Source organism: Colossoma macropomum, unplaced genomic scaffold, assembly GCF_904425465.1.
Source record: "Colossoma macropomum unplaced genomic scaffold, Colossoma_macropomum, whole genome shotgun sequence".
NCBI lineage: Eukaryota > Metazoa > Chordata > Actinopteri > Characiformes > Serrasalmidae > Colossoma > Colossoma macropomum.
Window position 1 is genome coordinate 5,801,735 of NW_023494790.1, and position 19,131 is coordinate 5,820,865.

The 19,131-nt window shown below is 39.7% G+C and overlaps 2 protein-coding genes across 2 annotated transcripts in view; both read left to right on the forward strand.

Moving 5' to 3' along the window:
* Nucleotides 1-4,436, forward strand: part of LOC118809052 (alpha-actinin-2) — a 61,446-nt gene extending 57,010 nt beyond the window's left edge. Inside the window, exons 20-21 of the mRNA XM_036571985.1 lie at nucleotides 899-1,057; nucleotides 3,825-4,436. Coding sequence (XP_036427878.1) covers nucleotides 899-1,057; nucleotides 3,825-3,983 — 318 coding nt within the window. The 3' untranslated portion in view covers nucleotides 3,984-4,436. The remainder of the gene's footprint in view (nucleotides 1-898; nucleotides 1,058-3,824) is intronic.
* A 3,049-nt stretch (nucleotides 4,437-7,485) lies between these two features.
* mtr (5-methyltetrahydrofolate-homocysteine methyltransferase) overlaps nucleotides 7,486-19,131 on the forward strand; it is a 49,573-nt gene continuing 37,927 nt past the window's right edge. Inside the window, exons 1-3 of the mRNA XM_036571986.1 lie at nucleotides 7,486-7,695; nucleotides 15,209-15,426; nucleotides 18,275-18,364. Coding sequence (XP_036427879.1) covers nucleotides 7,662-7,695; nucleotides 15,209-15,426; nucleotides 18,275-18,364 — 342 coding nt within the window. The 5' untranslated portion in view covers nucleotides 7,486-7,661. The remainder of the gene's footprint in view (nucleotides 7,696-15,208; nucleotides 15,427-18,274; nucleotides 18,365-19,131) is intronic.

A 19,131-nucleotide genomic window follows, 5' to 3' on the forward strand; every position in this document is an offset into this window, starting at 1 on the left:
TGTTACAAACTTGACATCACAACCATAGTAGAACCCTTTTTGGTTCTATATAGAACCCTTTTCAAAAAGGTGCTGTATAGAATCATATACAACTTTACATACATTATTTTGAAAGGGGTTATAGAGAGCACCAAAAAGGGTTCTATTGTTAAAAGGTAGACAATGTAACCATAGTAGAACTGTTTTTGGTGCTATATAGAACCCTTTTTCAAAAAGATGCTATATAGAACCATATACCACGTTCATTCTCTGTGTGTCTCTCTCTGTGTGTGTGTGTGTGTGTGTCTCTGTGTGAGTGTGTGTGTGTGTATGTGTGTGTCTGTGTGTCTGTGTCTATGCATCTGTCTGTGTGTGTCTGTGTGTGTGTGTTTGTGTGTGTGTGTGTGTGTGTGTGTGTGTGTGTTTGTGTGTGTGTGTGTGTTTGTGTATTTATGTGTGCGTTTGTGTGTGTGTGTGTCTATGGGTGTGTGTGTGTGTGTGTGTCTATGGGTGTGTGTGTGTGTGTCTGTGTGTGTCTGTGTGTGTGTGTCTCTCTGTGTGTGTGTGTGTGTGTGTGTGTGTGCGTCTGTGTGTGTGTGTGTGTGTGTCTATGGGTGTGTGTGTGTGTGTGTATGTGTCTCTGTGTGTGTGTGTGTGTGTGTGTGTGTGTGTGTGTGTGTGTGTCTATGGGTGTGTGTGTGTGTGTGTGTGTGTGTATGTGTCTCTGTGTGTGTGTGTGTGTGTGTGTGTGTGTGTGTGTGTGTCTATGGGTGTGTGTGTGTGTGTGTGTGTGGTGTGTATGTGTCTCTGTGTGTGTGTGTGTGTGTGTGTGTGTGTGTCTATGGGTGTGTGTGTGTGTGTGTGTGTGTGTGTGTGTATGTGTCTCTGTGTGTGTGTGTGTGTGTGTGTGTGTGTGTAGGGAGAGGCAGAGTTTGCACGTATCATGTCACTGGTGGATCCAAACGGTGTAGGACTGGTGACGTTCCAGTCCTTTGTGGACTTCATGACCCGTGAGACGACTGAGACGGACACTGCGGAACAGGTCGCCGCCTCCTTCAGGATCCTCGCGGGTGATAAGGTGCGGTTGTGTATCTGCAGTGTTGGAGGGTCACACAGTTACATGGACTTAAAGCAACAGTTCACTATTTTACCTCAAAAAACATATTTGTTTATATTTTCCATCTTATTAATTATTTATTTACTTACTTAATTAATTACTTAATTATGTTGTAAACCTTTTGTGGAATGCATGCTTCTAAAGGAAGAACCAATACAAAAATGAACTTTCGTCAGTTATTGTATGAATTATGAAACAGTATTTTAACATATAGGATCAAATTTTTGATCACAATCTTATAACAGCATATTAAAACATATAAAACTTTTTTCTAAAAGTTTTATGTTTTAATATGCTGTTATTGTCAATCTGCCTTTTAATTGTATTATTTATTTTAGAATCATACATTTCAGAAAGCAATGACAAACTGACAAAAAACCAACCAAGTTCATTCAGTACATATAACATACATATCGCGGAAGGAAACCTTAGATCTCCATTTTTCAGTTTTTGACATAATTTGAAAATACCTGTTGCTCTTTACGTTGTGTGTAAATTGTTGATCATGATTGAGGGGTCAAAAGAAACAGCCCAAAATTACTTGGTAAAAAGTCTGGATCCACTGACTTGCATTAAAAGTAAAGTAGGTTTTTTCTTTCTCCTGTAAAGTTATTGTTTTAGAGATATGAGGTTTTGTTCCGACAGCAGTGATATATCTGTAATTCTGTATTATGTATTTATTATTTTGTACATATTTTACTTAAGTATGTTTGTGAATGAAAGTAACTTGAGCAGTTTTTCACTGTTTTTAATGTTTAGGTTGCTGTTGTGCCCACAGTTGTATATTTTGAGCGTTTTAACTTAACATATGAGTTGTATGCAAAGATTTGCGCGCCCCTGCTCAAATGATATGTTTTTTTTTTAAATAGAAATAAGTGAACTCTACAGAGAACACACTTCTGCGCAGTTTACTGCACAGTTACTGTTTGCTAGCTGAATTTAACGTATAGGGGAAAAACATAACCATAAAGTGTGTGCTGTGCTAAAGTTATGGCACATTCTGATTTTTAATGTTGTATTTCTTCCAATATGGTAAACTCAGCAAATAAAAATTCATTCTTTTTCTAAGCCGGTCATCCTCCTGGGTTGCGGGTGGACATGTCGTCAGTCCATTGCAGGGCAGACACAAATACATATACATTTGCATCTAGGGAGCAATTTAGTATTTCCTCACCTGTGCAAATAGAAATAAACAGAAATTGAAGAATATCATATTTAAGTGTGTTGTCTGTAGAGGATGTGTTGACCTATTGACAAAACATGTAATTTAACCAGGAGTGTTCAAGCTTTTGTATAAGATTGTACATAGAAAATATATAAGAAAAATAAGAGAATTACATATTAATTACATGTTATATATATTATATAAACTCAAGTGTAATTGTGAATCAAAGTAACTTGATCAGTTTTTTCACTGTAGGTGTTCACTGTTTTCACTGTTTGCTCTGCTGGGCACACGGCTATATATACACGACATATATATATATATATATATATATATGTGTGTGTGTGTGTGTGTGTGTGTGTGTGTGTGTGTGTATATACATATATATATATATATATATATATGATATATACACACACATATTAATTTCTGACCATTTGTATCTAAATTGTTACCTAGTAGCCTGCTAACAGGTATAATGTGTCCTATTTTAGAAGCTTGCACTCTGGAAAAAAGTAACCAGGTTCATTTATTACATATAATACTTATATATACATATTGACAAATTAACAGATTAACAACGTATTAACAAATAATTGCATATCAGCAAGATAACATATTAAGTACAGATGAAACTTAAGTACATTTGTATAAGTACATGTCGTCCCCTTGGAATCTTATTGTCTTAAATTTCATAAATATTAAACCTTAAAGGTAATTAAATAGGAAACATTTGAACTGATGGGCTCTTAATTACAACATAAACATTAATTTCATTCATCCTTCTTTTCTTTTTTCTTCTTTCTCCAAAAATAAGACATTTTGTCTCATTAGAGTCACATTTCTGATATAAAACAAAACCTCATACAGCCTTTCAGACTGACCTGCTACACTGACCTGCTGGGACAGTTTATTACAGTAGCTGGTTTCTGTCTAAACTAAAGGAAACTTTGATGGTTCCTACCTAAAACTGACCTCTGCACTGGACAGAATATTTAACACTGTTCTGTATACTTAATCTGCAATGCTTTTTTGAATAAGAAAAAGGTGATTGTCTTGAAATGAGAAAAAAAGTGTCATAAAATAAACAAATCATATTATGTCATAAAAATGTCATGGAAAGCATTAAATGTGAGTTTCTGATCATGTTGACACTCTGTTAGTGCCTAATGTTTTAAAATGTTTTAAGACAAATTACGAGTATAAACTGTTTGGGTTCCTTGGAAATCGTTGCTTCTTTTCATGTTTTCCAGATAGAACCTTATAACTCCAAGTACAAAGTGAGTTCTTAGGATTAAAAGGTTCTCTCTGCATTTGACCCGTTCCAAAAAAACTCATTTAGAAATCTGGTAGGATTTTGATTTTATACATTTACAATAAATTTAGGGTGTCTGTCATAGTCATGTATGAAAGAGACTGTGTTCAACGTACCAGTTTTGCTGTTTGGAATGCAAAATCTTTGAAACTCAATATCTGAAAACTTCAAAGAACCTCATAATTTGTGAATCTGAGTACGTTTAGTGAGTTTTTTCACCTGTACATGTTCCCTGTCTCTGTCCACAGCCGTATATTCTGATTGAGGAGCTGAGGCGTGAGCTGCCCCCCGAGCAGGCGGAGTACTGCATCTCCAGAATGCCTCTGTACTCGGGGCCTGACGGGGTTCCAGGAGCTCTGGATTACTCTGCCTTCTCCAATGCACTGTATGGAGAGAGCGACCTCTAAAGGCACACAGCAGAGCTACACCTTGGAAAAAGATTTTTTTTTTTTTGCTGAATAATAAAATGCCTACAAGAATGATTAATAGAAATTAAGATCTCTAACTGTTCACCCGAGCAACATGTTCTAGTGCCAGATCTGCTGTTAATGAAATGCTGCTGACATCTAGTATTTCATTACTTGAACATGACGGTACAGTGCAAAGCATAACTGTTGGGTCAGTGGAGTAAAATGAGTCACATTTGCTGCATTTCAGATCAGAACAATAAATATGAGGCTAAAGTAGGGCTTTTATTTCTGAGTAATATTTTTCAAACAGGTTTAATTCATTATAGGGACAATGTCAATGACGTCCTAAGAGCACCTGACACTTGATATATACACTGATCAGGCGTAACATTATGACCACCTCCTTATTTTTACACTCATTGTCCATTTTATCAGCTCCACTTACTATATAGGTGCACTTTGTAGTTCTACAGTTACAGACTGTAGTCCATCTGTTTCTCTGCGTACTTTGTTAGCCCCCTTTTACCCTGTTCTTCAGTGGTCAGGACCCCCATGGACCCTCACAGAGCAGGTACTATTTTGGGTGGTGGATCATTCTCAGCACTGCAGTGACACTGACGTGGTGGTGGTGTGTTAGTGTGTGTTGCGCTGGTCTGAGTGGATCAGACACTCACTCTGGACTGAGAATAGTCCACCAACCAAAAATATCCAGCCAGCAGGGTCCTGTGGGCAGCGTCCTGTGACCACTGATGAGGACTAGAGGATGACCAACACAAACTGTGCAGCAGCAGATGAGCTATCGTCTCTGACTTTACATCTACAAGGTGGACTGACAAGGTAGAAGTGTCTAATAGAGTGGACAGTGAGTGGACACAGTGTTTAAAAACTCCAGCAGCACTGCTGTGTCTGATCCACTCAGACCAGCACAACACACACTAACACACCACCACCACGTCAGTGTTACTGCAGTACTAAAAATGATCCACGACCCAAATAGTACCTACTCTGTGAGGGTCCATGGGGGTCCTGGCCACTGAAGAACAGGGTAAAAGGGGGCTAACAAAGTACGCAGAGAAACAGATGGACTACAGTCTGTAACTGTAGAACTACAAAGTGCACCTATATAGTAAGTGGAGCTGATAAAATGGACAATGAGCGCAGAAACAATAATGTTATGCCTGATCGGTGTATTTTTTGAGCCATTAAATTGGTTTATAATGTATCAAATCACGCTTGACATCTGTGTACATGCTCTCACAGCTGCCACAGTGTGTATCAGTTCATGAATAATCAAATAAACCTGGCTGACAGCAAGCAATTGTTGTGCCTTCTTTGTGATTGTGATTTTTAAATGACCTGTTTTTCTTTTACTGAAGCACACAGAGCAGCGTAAATGTAACTAGAGCCCACCATCATCAAGGAGGAATATGAGGCCTGTGACATGGATCCTGTGTTAATTATCAATATTTAGAATATTATCCAATTTATTTTACTAAAAAACATACAGTCGTATGCAAAAGTCTGAACAGCCTGAACATTTTTCACGTTTTGTTAATTTTCTAAGTGAAAATAAGTTTACATATCTACAGAGAACACACTTCAATAAGGCCTTTTCTGTTATTTTGTGCACAATTTCTATTCATTTTCTGCCTTTAACATATTGGAAAATATACAACATAAAGTATAAAACTTTTGGACAGGGAACATTTAAGTCTTTTTTCTCCCAATATGTTAAATTCAACAAATAAACAGTAATCGTGCAGTATAATGTGCAGAAGTGTGTTCTCTGTAGAGGATGTGTTAATATCATTTGACCCCTCTTTCACATATGACTGTACATACTGTATGTATATTAAACATATTTAACCTGTTTCAAAAATAAAGTCATTATATTCAATTAACATTTCAGCTAGCACACTCTGTGATGGTTCTTCAAGAGTTCTTTAGAAAAGAAAATGTTCTATACAGAACCCTGAACACTTAAAGAACCCTCTGTATTATTAAAGGGTTCTTTACATCATGAAAGCGTTCTTCAGATTGATGGGAAATCAATGTGCTGTTGATGGTCCTATATAAATATTTTTTGAAAAGGGTTTTTCTATTGTTATGGTGCCAAGCTTGTAACAATAGAAGAACACTTTTGGGTGCTGTATAGAACCCATTTTCAAAAAGGTTTCATATAGAACCATCTACAGCACATTCTCTATCAAGCTGAAGAACCATTTCATGATGTAAAGAACCCTTTAATAATGCAGAGGGCTCTTTGAGTATTCATGTACATATATATATATATATATATATATATATATATATATATATATATATATATATATATATATAAGCAAATACACACACACACATTGTATATATATATATATATATATATATATATATATATATATATATATATATATATATATATATATATCACTGCTGTCGGAAGAAAACCTTGTATCTCCAAAATGGTAACTTTACAGGAGAAGGAAAAAACCTACTTTGCTTTCAATGTAAGTCAATGGAACCAGACATTTTCCAAATTGTGTCAAAAACGTAAAAATGACCAAATTTGAGATACGACTTCAGTCGACTTCAGGGTGAGATGGTGTTTCAGTAGCGGTAAAGATGCTGATGTAGTAAGACATCCAAAACTGAACCGTACAGACTATGTAGTCGAGTCAAAGGCTTTGGAGTCGACTCTCGCTTCCCAGATGCCTGGATTCGGAGAATCGACTCTTTTAGGGATCGACTCCCAGGCCTGATTTTGGCCGTAGCTCCATAAAGTAGGGATATGAGAAAGTGAACAGTGAGCAGTAAACAGGTTCTAGATTAGTTACGATTATATGCATTTATTTGTTTATCAGGTTTTACTATGAGTTTTCTATATTTTGCTTTGTCTTGCTTTAAAGGCAAATATTTAACCGATAAATACATAAATAAATGAATCACTTTAAATGAGGTATGGATGAATGGACGAATGAATGAGTGAATGAATGAGTGAGTGAATGAATGAATGAATGAATGAATGAATATTCACATTACTCACATAAAAGATCAGGTTTTAATGAACACAGTACTCTTAAAAGGGTGTTTTCAAGGGTTCTTTAGTACAAGCAATGGTTCTATATACAATATAGAACCGTAAGTTCTATATAGACCATTCACGCTGAAAAGGTTCTCTGCATGACGAAATGGTTCTTCACACTGATGGAAAGCGTGTATGGTTGTACACAGCACCGACAAGGGTTCATGCTATTGTTATGATACCACGCTTGTAACGATAGAAGAACCTTTTTGGCGCTATGTAGAACCACTTCACCATCCAAAGGGCCATTTAAGCATGCGGAGGGTTCTATACAGAACTATGGTTCTAAACAGAACCATGTATTTAAGTGTGTACATTTGTGAACCAGAGATAAGCGGGCTGGTTAACTGTGACTATAAACTCCTGAATGCTGACAGCCAGAGGCGGAAATGGTGCAATATTTGGCGCTCGGGTGGGCGCATGCGCAGTGGAACATTTGGCTGGCACGTTGGGGCAATCGGAGCAAAAAAGCTCGGGGAGCTTAGAGAAGCTGGAAGGATTTGTGAGGATAAATTCATCCAGGACAGCAAGTGGCTCGTTTTTTCTTTACATTTGCATTTCGGAGAAGCTTGAAAGCTCGTAGGAGTTGCAGGATGGCGCCCACTATTCATTATACGGCAGAGAGAGGTACGTTTATATTCTTCACAGCTGCTTAGAGTCGATATGTTTTGAAGTTGGCTGCTTATTCGCCAGCTTCTTGTTGGAATTTTCCCGTTCCACCTTAAGTGGTGCAGCAGCAGCTACATTCTGGTGCAACAAGTTGCCTTCAGCTTCAACTGGTTAGCTGATGTGGTGACTCAGTAAGTTCATCAAGTACGGACTCCATATAGAAATGCACTTGAAGTTGTGTTTCCATTCAGGCAGCTTGGTTACTTAACCCCTCACTCTCTCTCTCTCTCTCTCTCTCTCTCTCTGCCAGGATTATTTAACAGCTTGGCACCTGCTGTCTGTCGCCACTTTTGGAGGCTAAACTCTCAGACATTTGGGTGGAGTGCTCTTAAATCAATATCAGCACAGGAACTAAAGTTGGATCTAGCTTGTCAGCCTCTATTCTTCTCCTTTTGAGCCTTTTGGGTCTTAAATAAAATGCAAAAGCTCCAAACTGAGAAATGTGAGCAACAGTAAAGCCGTACAGTACGTCTGTTTTTTCACTACTCTTATTCTCAGTCCATGATTTCTATATAGGCTAGGCTGATTTCTCAACGAAGGTCACCCTCAATGTAGTCTGAGTTTTAATTAAGGTTGATTTGATTAATTGATTGATTGAAATTAAAGCCAAAAAGCAGTTACAGTTAACTTAAATTGAAAATATACCTGAGTATTCTCACTTTAAAGTACACACAAAAGTATAATTTAGTAAAATTGAGTTCCTCTAAATACTTTTAAAACTTAACATCTTACATGTCAAAGTTCTGTAATAGATCTGTTTTCTTCTAAAAAGTCCCAGATGCAGGCCTTAGCCGTGGTGCTTTAGAGAGACCTGCTGGAGGACGTGGATTGATGTGACAGGAAAAATGACATAAATGCACAAAACACAACACATCTTATTGAAATCTGCAGATAAACACTTGAAAAAACTGGCAGATAATTCAGATCAATACCTGATGATGTATATTGAACTCCATAAGAGCAGAATGCTCAGGTTATGCTGGGATGCTTTGATAAAATGTCTGCAGTTTATTCATTTTACAGCATTTGTAACCCTGCAGAAACAGATGTTATATTTCTCTCAAGGTAGATTTTTACACTTCATTAATGGTTATGTGTTGCCGTCAGTGTGGTAATGCGAAATATTGGATATCTTCATTAGGCCGCAATTCCCATGTCGGCATGTCCCTCCAAAACACAGTATCTGAGTTTTCTCAAAAAACAATGTGATGTATCATTATTGTGGCATTAAAGCATAATACAGTACTAATAAACATGTATTAAATGCTGTTAGATAATCATGACTACCAGTTCTCCAGAGCCAGATTAATCCTAAAACTAGACTGACAGCAATTTTCAATGGTGAATCACCACAAGCATTACAGTATAGCTCAGGGGTCGGCAACACACGGCTCTCTTACTGCCCTGTTGCGGCTCCACAGCAGAATTAGATTTGTAGTTCAAATAAAATAATCCTCCTTTACAGTAAAATAAAGCTCTGCTGGTCGTTCAACGCAGTTTAACAATAAATGTTCTTAAGCGCTGAAGTTAATGTAGCCTGTAACTGCTAATTCATCAACCTTTGATCCTGAATGTTTGCGCGCAGACTGCTGGTCACCATAGCAACACAGACAACAGTCTCACCCAGCTACTAGCTAAATGGCAAAAAGGAAGATTTAAGACCAACATCGATAATTTGGTGATGAATGAACTTATTTGCATTTATAATCACTCCAGCTGGTTTTCTGATACGTTTAATCTGCGACAAGAAACTGTCAAACCCTAAAAAGTCACAAAGCTGAAGTCAGTTTCTCGTTCGTCAGTTTCTCGTTCGTCAGTTTCTCGTTCGTCAGTTTCTCGTTCGTCAGTTTCTCGTTCGATTTTTTTTCCGTTCCACCTTAAGTGGTGCAGCAGCTACATTCTGGTGCAACAAGTTGCCTTCAGCTTCAACTGATTAGCTGATGTGGTAACTCAGTAAGTTCATCAAGTACGGACTCCATATAGAAATGCACTTGAAGTTGTGTTTCCATTCAGGCAGCTTGGTTACTTAACCTCTCTGTCTCTCTCTCTCTCTCTCTCTCTCTCTCTCTCTCTCTCTCTCTCTCTCTCTCTCTCTGCCAGGATTATTTAACAGCTTGGCACCTGCTGTCTGTCGCCACTTTTGGAGGCTAAACTCTCAGACATTTGGGTGGAGTGCTCTTAAATCAATATCAGCACAGGAACTAAAGTTGGATCTAGCTTGTCAGCCTCTATTCTTCTCCTTTTGAGCCTTTTGGGTTTTAAATAAAATGCCAAAGCTCCAAACTGAGAAATGTGAGCAACAGTAAAGCCGTACAGTACGTCTGTTTTTTCACTACTCTTATTCTCAGTCCATGATTTCTATATAGGCTAGGCTGATTTCTCAATGAGCATCACCCTCAATGTAGTCTGAGTTTTAATTAAGGTTGATTTGATTAATTGATTGATTGAAATTAAAGCCAAAAAGCAGTTACAGTTAACTTAAATTGAAAATATACCTGAGTATTCTCACTTTAAAGTACACACAAAAGTATAATTTAGTAAAATTGAGTTCCTCTAAATACTTTTAAAACTTGCTTTAAAATCCTCCTTTACAGTAAAATAAAGCTCTGCTGGTCGTTCAACGCAGTTTAACAATAAATGTTCTTAAGCGCTGAAGTTAATGTAGCCTGTAACTGCTAATTCATCAACCTTTTATCTTGAATGTTTGCGCGCAGACTGCTGGTCACCATAGCAACACAGACAACAATCTCACCTAGCTAGTAGCTAAATGGCAAAAAGGAAGATTTAAGACCAACATCGATAATTTGGTGATGAATGAACTTAGTTGCATTTATAATCACTCCAGCTGGTTTTCTGATACGTTTAATCTGCGACAAGAAACTGTCAAATACTAAAAAGTCGCAAAGCTGAAGTCAGTTTCTCGTTCGTCAGCTTCCCGTTCGATTTTTTTCCGTTCCACCTTAAATGGTGCAGCAGTTACGTTCTGGCACCTCAGGCAATGAGAAGCTGATTTCAGCCTCTTAAAATATCGAACGTTGAGAGACATTTTACAAGAAAGACTTCTATTTTGGAGTTTCCTGCTGGAGATGCGAGAAAGGTGGCAAAGTAGAGCAACATAACTGTATTTTTAGTACACATTAGCATACACTGAGACATATTTACAGTCAAGATGGTAAAAAGGATATAAAATGTTAGATTTTTGTTGAAAGGACAAAAGGCCTCTTCTTAACATTTGGGTCACTTGAGACCCTTTAAAGTTGTGCATTCTCTAGGATTCTTTTTAAATATTGATTAGTGCTAGAAAGGTTCTTCTCAGGTTTAACAACCTTTCAGTCTTCAAGTATTTACACATTAATGACCGTGTGTTGTACATGTTGTGTACACTCAGTGTTGTGGTTATCTTTAATCATTGCCTTTGAGATTTGGTGACGGTCCTGGCCTTGAAGCGTAACCCCGGACCCTACAGAATATTGACAAGAGTTACTAGTAGATTAAAAAGGGCTGCGTTCCTTAGCAACAGTTTAGTTGCACAACATTACATACAGCATTAGATGATTACACAGTCGGTAAGGACGGCTCAGGACTACCTGTTTTCAGAACCGTCCTGAAAAATAGTGTCGGGTGTCCCGAACTGTAAAGTGGCCATAAAAATGTTAAACTTTACTATTCCTTTTTTTTTCTTTAAGATTTTTTTTAATTTAATATTTCATCTTCTTGGAATTATAAAGTTCCATCTGACATTTTTGTCAAAATTGAGTTATTCTTATTTTCTTGACAACTTTTTAACATTATTTGAGGTGTTTTTTAAGCTTTATGCATTTTTGGACTCTTCATCTAGAAAACAAAAAGGTTCTCTTTCCAAAGTCAAACTCTAACTTCGTTCTATAAGGTTCTATCTGTGGGCCAATCAGCACTTTGAATACACACAAGAGAACCAATCAGGTTCTGCTTCTTTGTCATGTCGCCGCTTTGCTCAGTGACTTAACCTACAATGCTTTTTTGAATAAGAAAAAGATGACTGTATTATAGATTCACAAAAATGGCAAATACCTTCTTAACACACATGCACACGTATACATACAGACCCATCTGTGGTCCATAAATACATTGATGTGTATCAAAAGCTCTGTGACTAAATATATAATGTTTTAAAACATCGCTTTATTCCTTAAAATGAATCAAGGCAGCACAGTCAATTGTATTTTTATCGTTACTGCGATATGAGTTTCTACGATAAACACACACCGTTAAGAGCTGTGATGACAGAACAGATCAAATGACCTCGCCGCACCAGAGAGAGGTCATATCATTACCAGTACAAACAGGGGAACGACTAACTTATGCTAACCATACAGTAGAAGACTTTGAAAAGACTTTTGAAAGACTAAAGTCTGACACCCTCTCACATCTAAAGACAGTGTCATAGTTTGTAAGATTAAGTGACCCTTATTAGTTCCACAACGGGGAAATTTCACCTCCGCAATCTAACCCATCCGTGCAGTGAAACACCACATACACATTAGTGAAGACACAAACTGGGGGGCAGTAAGCACACTTGCCCGGAGCGGTGGGCAGCCCTAGCCGCAGCGCCCAGGGAGCAGTTGGGGGTCGGGTGTCGGGTGTCTTGCTCAGGGGCACCTCAGTCACGTACTGTCAGCTCAGGGGATCAAACCGGCGACCTTCTGGTCGCAAGGCTGGTTCCCTCACCTCCAGCCCGTGACCGCCCCGCATAGTCACAGACTATGATTTTGCAAAGACTGTGAATCTTGCGGTGTCACTATTTGCAAGACTAGATTATGTCCCATCATGCACCCCGGTGGAAATTTGCAAGCAGATAAACACTTTTCCTTCCATTCTATAGTGATACCGATGGAAAGATACGCTGGCTGGGTGTGTAAAGTTCCCTGTAGAGCTGTATACTCTGATAGATCATTACCCAGAATCTTTTAACTTAACCTGTAAAATGTGCTGTTACTTTTTGAATTTGATATAAAGATTTACACATCAACACAACATGCAGTGATTCAGCATTGTTGATTGGGTGTCATGAACTAAACCATAAAAAACAAACAGTTTAACAGGAAGGAAAAAAAAAAAAGAAAAAAAAAGATTTTTCAATAATGCCATTCTTAAAGTCCTCTGCAGATTTCCTTACATCACTGTTACGCGCAGTGAAGCTGAAATATTAAAGCCGTCAGTTTACATTCTAAGTTAATGTGATTATTGTATTAAAGTGGAGCACATTTGCTGTTTTTTACAGAGATTTCAGGCTCTCACATTTTCTTTCTTTCTTTTTTTCTCTCTCTCTCTCTCTCGCCGCGCGCCCCTGGCGCATCACTGTTTGCATGAGCCAAGACTTAAAACTTACGATAACATTAAACACGGTTGATTTTGTCGCAGCGTCAAGACGAGAAAAAGACCGACTTAAGCCGGCCGTCCTGACCACCTTACACTAAACGATCGAGATGGCGCGAGCGCGACGCGACTCTAACGACTCGCATGATTTTATTTCGACATTGGACATTTGTCTGCGACAGTGAAATCGCTTGAACAGTCATTTGGTGTGAGGCCGGCATTAAGCACACAGCTCAAGAACTGTTTCATCTTCAACTACAAGCCTTTAAAAACACAAGGATTGCTGTCACACCCAGTATTGTTCTTTAAGTGTGCAAAGCAGAATTGGCTACTGTCACAACAAGCATTTTATTAACTAAAAAAAAATTTAAATAGTAAACACAAACAATAATAGTGATTCTGGTGTGTCAATATAAAAAATAAATATGTACATTTTTTGCAGGCTTTACTGAAAAAGCTGTTGATGTAATGCTGAATGTTTCTCAGGTTTTCAGTGCACAAAAACCTGCTAGCAGATCTGATGTAGCTGTTGATATTTCATTTCTTTTTATTGTGCACCGCCCCCCAACCCAGTAATTTAATTCCGTCTGAGTAGGGCTTTAATCTCATTTCCTTCTCCGAGACACATTTATCCCGGTTTGAAATCAGAAAGAGACTTAAGCAATTTTTCCTGTTTTGGAAATTTGGCTCCTGAGAAGCAACTCTCGGATTTTAGTCTAAATATTGTCTCATAAATGGATTAACTCTGTAGTGACTGTCTAATCACATCGCAGTCTGAGGTGGATAATATTTACATGCAAAAAGTGTAAGATCTCATGATGTTCTTATGTAGCTCTATTCTATATTACAGAACTCTTTCAGTGATCTGTCGGTGTAGAAGCAGATCTCATGCTGTTCTTATTCGTCTCCAGACCCTCTTACACTATAATTCTTATGTTAATCTCTTCTTTCTTCCTAAGGGGGGAGTTTCGGAGAGCGAATCTGAAATCAGTGAGCCTTGTTAATACAGTATTAAGATTCTCTCGAGACGAATCTTGAGAGACATTTTTTCGTTGAGAGTGCAGGTTTGGTTCCTGACTTCTCGCTGCACTTTTTTTTTGCATTTTATCATCAGCAGCTCCTGATTTAATTTCATGAATGATTGATTAGACAAAGCAAGTATTGGATGAGTACTGTAAATACTTGATTTCCTCGGAAATAGTCAGTCCAACACACAACAACTTCAGTGTATGGATCAGGCAGAACTCCACTGTGCCATTTTAAAGGTGCAAATATTGTTCTTTTATAATGTTGAATGCTGTAATAAACTGAAATGGAAACAATAACATATTGACATAAGGCTTTTTAGGCACTTCCAATTTTTGCTGCATTAAAAAATGTTGTATGAATTGTGTGAATTATTAGACTGGAATGGACAAGTCTGGTCATGGGGTTGGGGGTCAGTTGTTGGGCTGGGGGGGTCGTTGATGGGTGGGGAATCGGTTGTTGGGCGGGGGGGTCAGTTGTTGGGCAGGTGATGGGTGGGGGATCGGTTGTTGGACGGGTGATGGGCGAGGGGTCAATTGTTGGACAAGTGACGGGCGGGGGGTCGGTTGTTGGGCGGGTGACGGGCGGGGGGTCGGTTGTTGGGCGGGGGGGTCGGTTGTTGGGCGAGGGGTCGATTGTTGGGCGGGTGACGGGCGGGGGGTCGGTTGTTGGGCGAGGGGTCGATTGTTAGGCGGGTGATGGGTGAGGCGTCGATTGTTGGGCGGGGGATCGTTTGTAGGGCGGGTGACGGGCGGCGGGTGGTTGGTTGTTGGGCGAGTGGTGGTTAGGGGGGTTGGGTGTTGGGTGAGTGGTGGTTAGGGGGGTTGGGTGTTGGCCGGGTGGTGGGAGGAGAGTGAGTTGTTGAGCGGGTGGTGGGAGGGGGGTTTGCTCTGGGGCGGGTGGTAGGTTGGGGGTCTGCTGTTTGGCAGGGGGTCGGCTGGTGGGTGGGTGGTGGCCAGGGGGCTCGGTTGTTGGGCGGGTGCTCCAGTGGTGGGCTGCAGGGCTGTGGTAAAGACTGGTGCAGCTAAATGCTGAACTGGATGTTGTTAGCTAATAAAGTAAACTCATTGTTAAACGTGTCTGTGTGTAGGAGGGGGTGAAGTTTCCTCCATAGAAGCTGAGCTCAGAGAGACGATCCAGAAGAGGATCATGGTGCTGGATGGAGGAATGGGCACTATGATCCAGCAGAAACATCTACAGGAGGAGGACTTCAGGGGCCAAGAGTTCAAAGAGCACCCCAAAAGCCTGAAAGGCAACAATGACCTGCTGAGCATCACCCAGCCTGAGGTCATCTACAGCATCCACAAGGTGTGTGTTTGGATTTAATGTGTTTAGAAGTGTCTTTAGGAAGCACAGACTTTAAGGGTTGTAGATATGTTACAACATAATTACTGTGTGTAAGTTAGGGCTGGGCAATAAAACTATAACGATAATTAGCATAATGTAACTTTTCTCAATAGAAATATAAGAAATGTTTGATAAATTTTCGATATAATAGAGCATTCTCACACGTCCACGTTGTAGCGACAACCCTGGTAGTGTTCTCTACTACAAGAAAAGCGACAAAGCTGTCGCCACGAGAGGGCACACTTCCGAGTTTTTCGACATGATTTAAGAGGGGGGTGGGGGGTGTGGGGGTGGTCAGTGTTCTGCTCTCCTGTGACCAAGTACAAGTGATGAGATAAGTGGTGTAACTATACTGTCCTAAAGTGAACTCTCCTCTTTCCTTCCATCCTAACAAGCTTTAGCAGCGTTAAATCCAGTCTGCTCCACACAACTACAGCGCTGTGTTACGGCGCTCGGTCATGTTTTAGAATTAGTTCATTCCCAAGAATGGAGAAATCCAGTGGTCTGCTAGCTGGTGTCTCAATACTGTGATGTGCTCTGACATGGCTGTGGTAGGAGTGACGGCAGTAAGGCGATGTGATCCATCACTGACGTACCGAGCCAGCTAATGTTTGCTGTTCGTACTAAACCGATGTTGTTGAGAAACTAAACAGTTTAGCACGTGTAAGCAGGAAGCCGTGTACTCGTCACCAGACTAAAAATAATCTGTTTTCTTTTTGGATTTTTCTCCAATTTTCTCCCCAATTTAGTCGTCTCCAATTCCACTCACTAGTTAGGACTCCCCCACTTACACGATACTACCAACGCTAGGAGGGTGAAGGCTACCACAGGCTTCCTCCAAGCAACCGCATCTTTTCGAACTGCCGCTCACGCATTGTCACTGGACAGCCGACCGCGCTCGGAGGAAAGCGCCAACCGCCAGATCAGTTACATTGCCTAACAGACGCCTGCGCTGACTAGCATTGCGTTTGAGTGATGGGGGGAGAAGGTGGGGGCATCCTACCCACCCAGAGAGAGCGAGGCCAATTGTGCTCTCTTGGACTCCCGGCTACGGATGGCTGTAGCATCACCAGGGATCGAACTCGCAATCTCCTGATGATAGGGCCAATGCTGAGACGGTTGTGCCACTCGGGAGCCAACTGCAATAATCTGCCAACCAGGAACTTTCTCCCACTCTCCCATGACGGATTTGTGAAATGTTCCACTGTTTGACAAATGTTTGTCTTGTAAATTAACCACTCAGGAGCAAAAATCAGCCTTCAAACTTGAAAGAAATAATGATTTGACATTTATCGTGATATGTATCCATATCAACTGATATGAATTTTTTAATCGTGATAACATGTTTGGCCGTATCGCCCAGCTCTAGTGTAAGTTCTTAATTAAATGACTTAATTTATGTGGCATTGCTCAATTTAAGATGCAGCTTGTGTTGCAAGAATGTTATGAGCCTCTGAAAAGAGTCAAAAGAGGCAGATTATGCAGACGGTGCAGCGTCAACAAGCTGCTAAAAGAGGCAGAAAAGTATACTCTGATGTTGAGTCCCTCAGTCTGGTGCGGACTTTCACAGAAATGCGTTCCCACCAGCAGCGAACCGAAGGGTACATATGGAAGCGACTGAGACCTGTGATTTTTTGCCAGAATATGGGTGAATCTTTAGCGTGCACCCGAGCACAGGTGGAGTGTTCACATCTGTCAAAATGGACCAAACGGAAGAAAAGTTAAATTGGTCCACAGCAAGTGAAAATTCTCAAAAGACACGACGTGCTGAGCTTGAATACGTTTCAAACTGTTTTACAGGGTCTATTCAACGTCATGCTGTGCCTTTATAATGAAGCTCTCCAGCGGAAAAAAGCTGTAACAGTAATTTGGGCTCAGTTGGGAATTTTATTAATATGTTCTGGCACTGCCCACTTATTATGTCTTTTTGGAGCCAGGAAGTACAAACGGTGTCTGTTCTCCTAAATTTATTATTCCTTTATGTCCAGGTTTGCTTTCATTAGGAGATAATTCTAACATGACTCTTAATTCGCAGCAAAAATAGAGTTTTAATGGCAGCTTTAACAGCAAACCCCAAAAAGTCTATTTTGAAGGGTTGGTTTGTGGCAGATATTCAGTTATCTTCATCTTGGCATTGTTTTAAATAGAGTAATAATTTTAATAGATTCCTATTATGGAGTGGGCCACAGCCAGAGTTCATCAAGGCTGCAACAGTTCAGAACTGGTCAAATGCTATTGTATTTGTCAACGCCTTGTAGTGCCAGAGAGATTTAATACCTCTCTTAAATTTAATTGCTTCGATTGCTGGCCTACAGGTGTGATATGGATACTGTCATAACACCACCACCACCCCCCATTTGTTTGTGTTTCCATGTGTCTCAGAGATTCTGTGTCTGTGGTGTTGCGAAAAACCAATAAGCATTCATTAAGAAAACTAAACAAGAAATGGAAACAATAACTGCAGAATACAGCAAATCTATGGAAGCGGAAAGTCCAAGCGAGCATGTCGACACCATCTGTAGCCACAGTGTTTGAAGTGATGGAAAAAAATCATTTTTTTTGTTTTTATTGTCTGTATTTCACACCTGCATAAATCACAAATTTGATTGCATTAAATCCTTTTCGAAAGATCATAATTGAAGCTTCCTCAATTTACAATATTGATTGACAGATACTGTGACTGAGTAAGAAGAGTGTGAATACAATATTCTCTCTCTCTCTCTCCCTCCCTCCCTCTCTCTCTCTCTCTCCCTCTCTCTCCCTCTCTCTCTCTCTCTCTCTCTCTCTCTCTCTCTCTCTCTATCTGTAGGAGTATCTACTTGCTGGGGCTGATATCATTGAGACCAACACGTTCAGCAGTACGAGGATTGCTCAGGCAGATTATGGGATGGAGGAGCTGGTGAGACTCGCGCTGGTTCCTTTCTGCTCACCTCACCTCTGTGCACTTACATAGCCACTCTCATCAACGACTGGAACAGTTCCACTGAAAACAGTCCGATAGTCGTAATTAATCATATCTAGACTACACAGTAAAGATTTGCCCGGAGTAAAACACCACACACTTTAGGGTTATGCTTACAAACCAGTCCTGACCAACATAAGATCTCTGAGATTTTCTTATGAACAAACATTGTAGGTGATTTTCTCACAATGTGGATAAGAATGAAGTAATAACAGTAATAAGATTCATCCAGATTTTTAAGACGTAGTGCGTAGTTAGTTATCAGTCTTTCACCCATGACAATAACACAGTATTCCATATGAGACAGTCGCTAGAGTTGTGATATAGTAAGCATTGTTTAAACACGGAGGCGTCCGGACTTTTTTCAGAGGGGGCCAGATGGGACCGTAATGAAATACCTGAGAGCCGATCACTTTTTGCCAAAATTTTATTCAGAAATTGTTGAAATTATTAAGTATTCAGAATATGAAAACAAACGTATACAACAGTTAATATTCATAGAACTACTGAATCTGCATTTGCTGCTGTAAGACGAAGCTGGCTTCCAGCTGCTCTAGTTTTCCTGCCGCCCTGTCCCTTGAATATTTATTGTACTGTCAAAAGTTTGGGCACTGTGGTCAAATTTCAGGTTGAAACTGAAAATACATCAAAACACATCCTCTACCGAGAACACACATCTGCACAATTACTCTTTATTTGTTGAA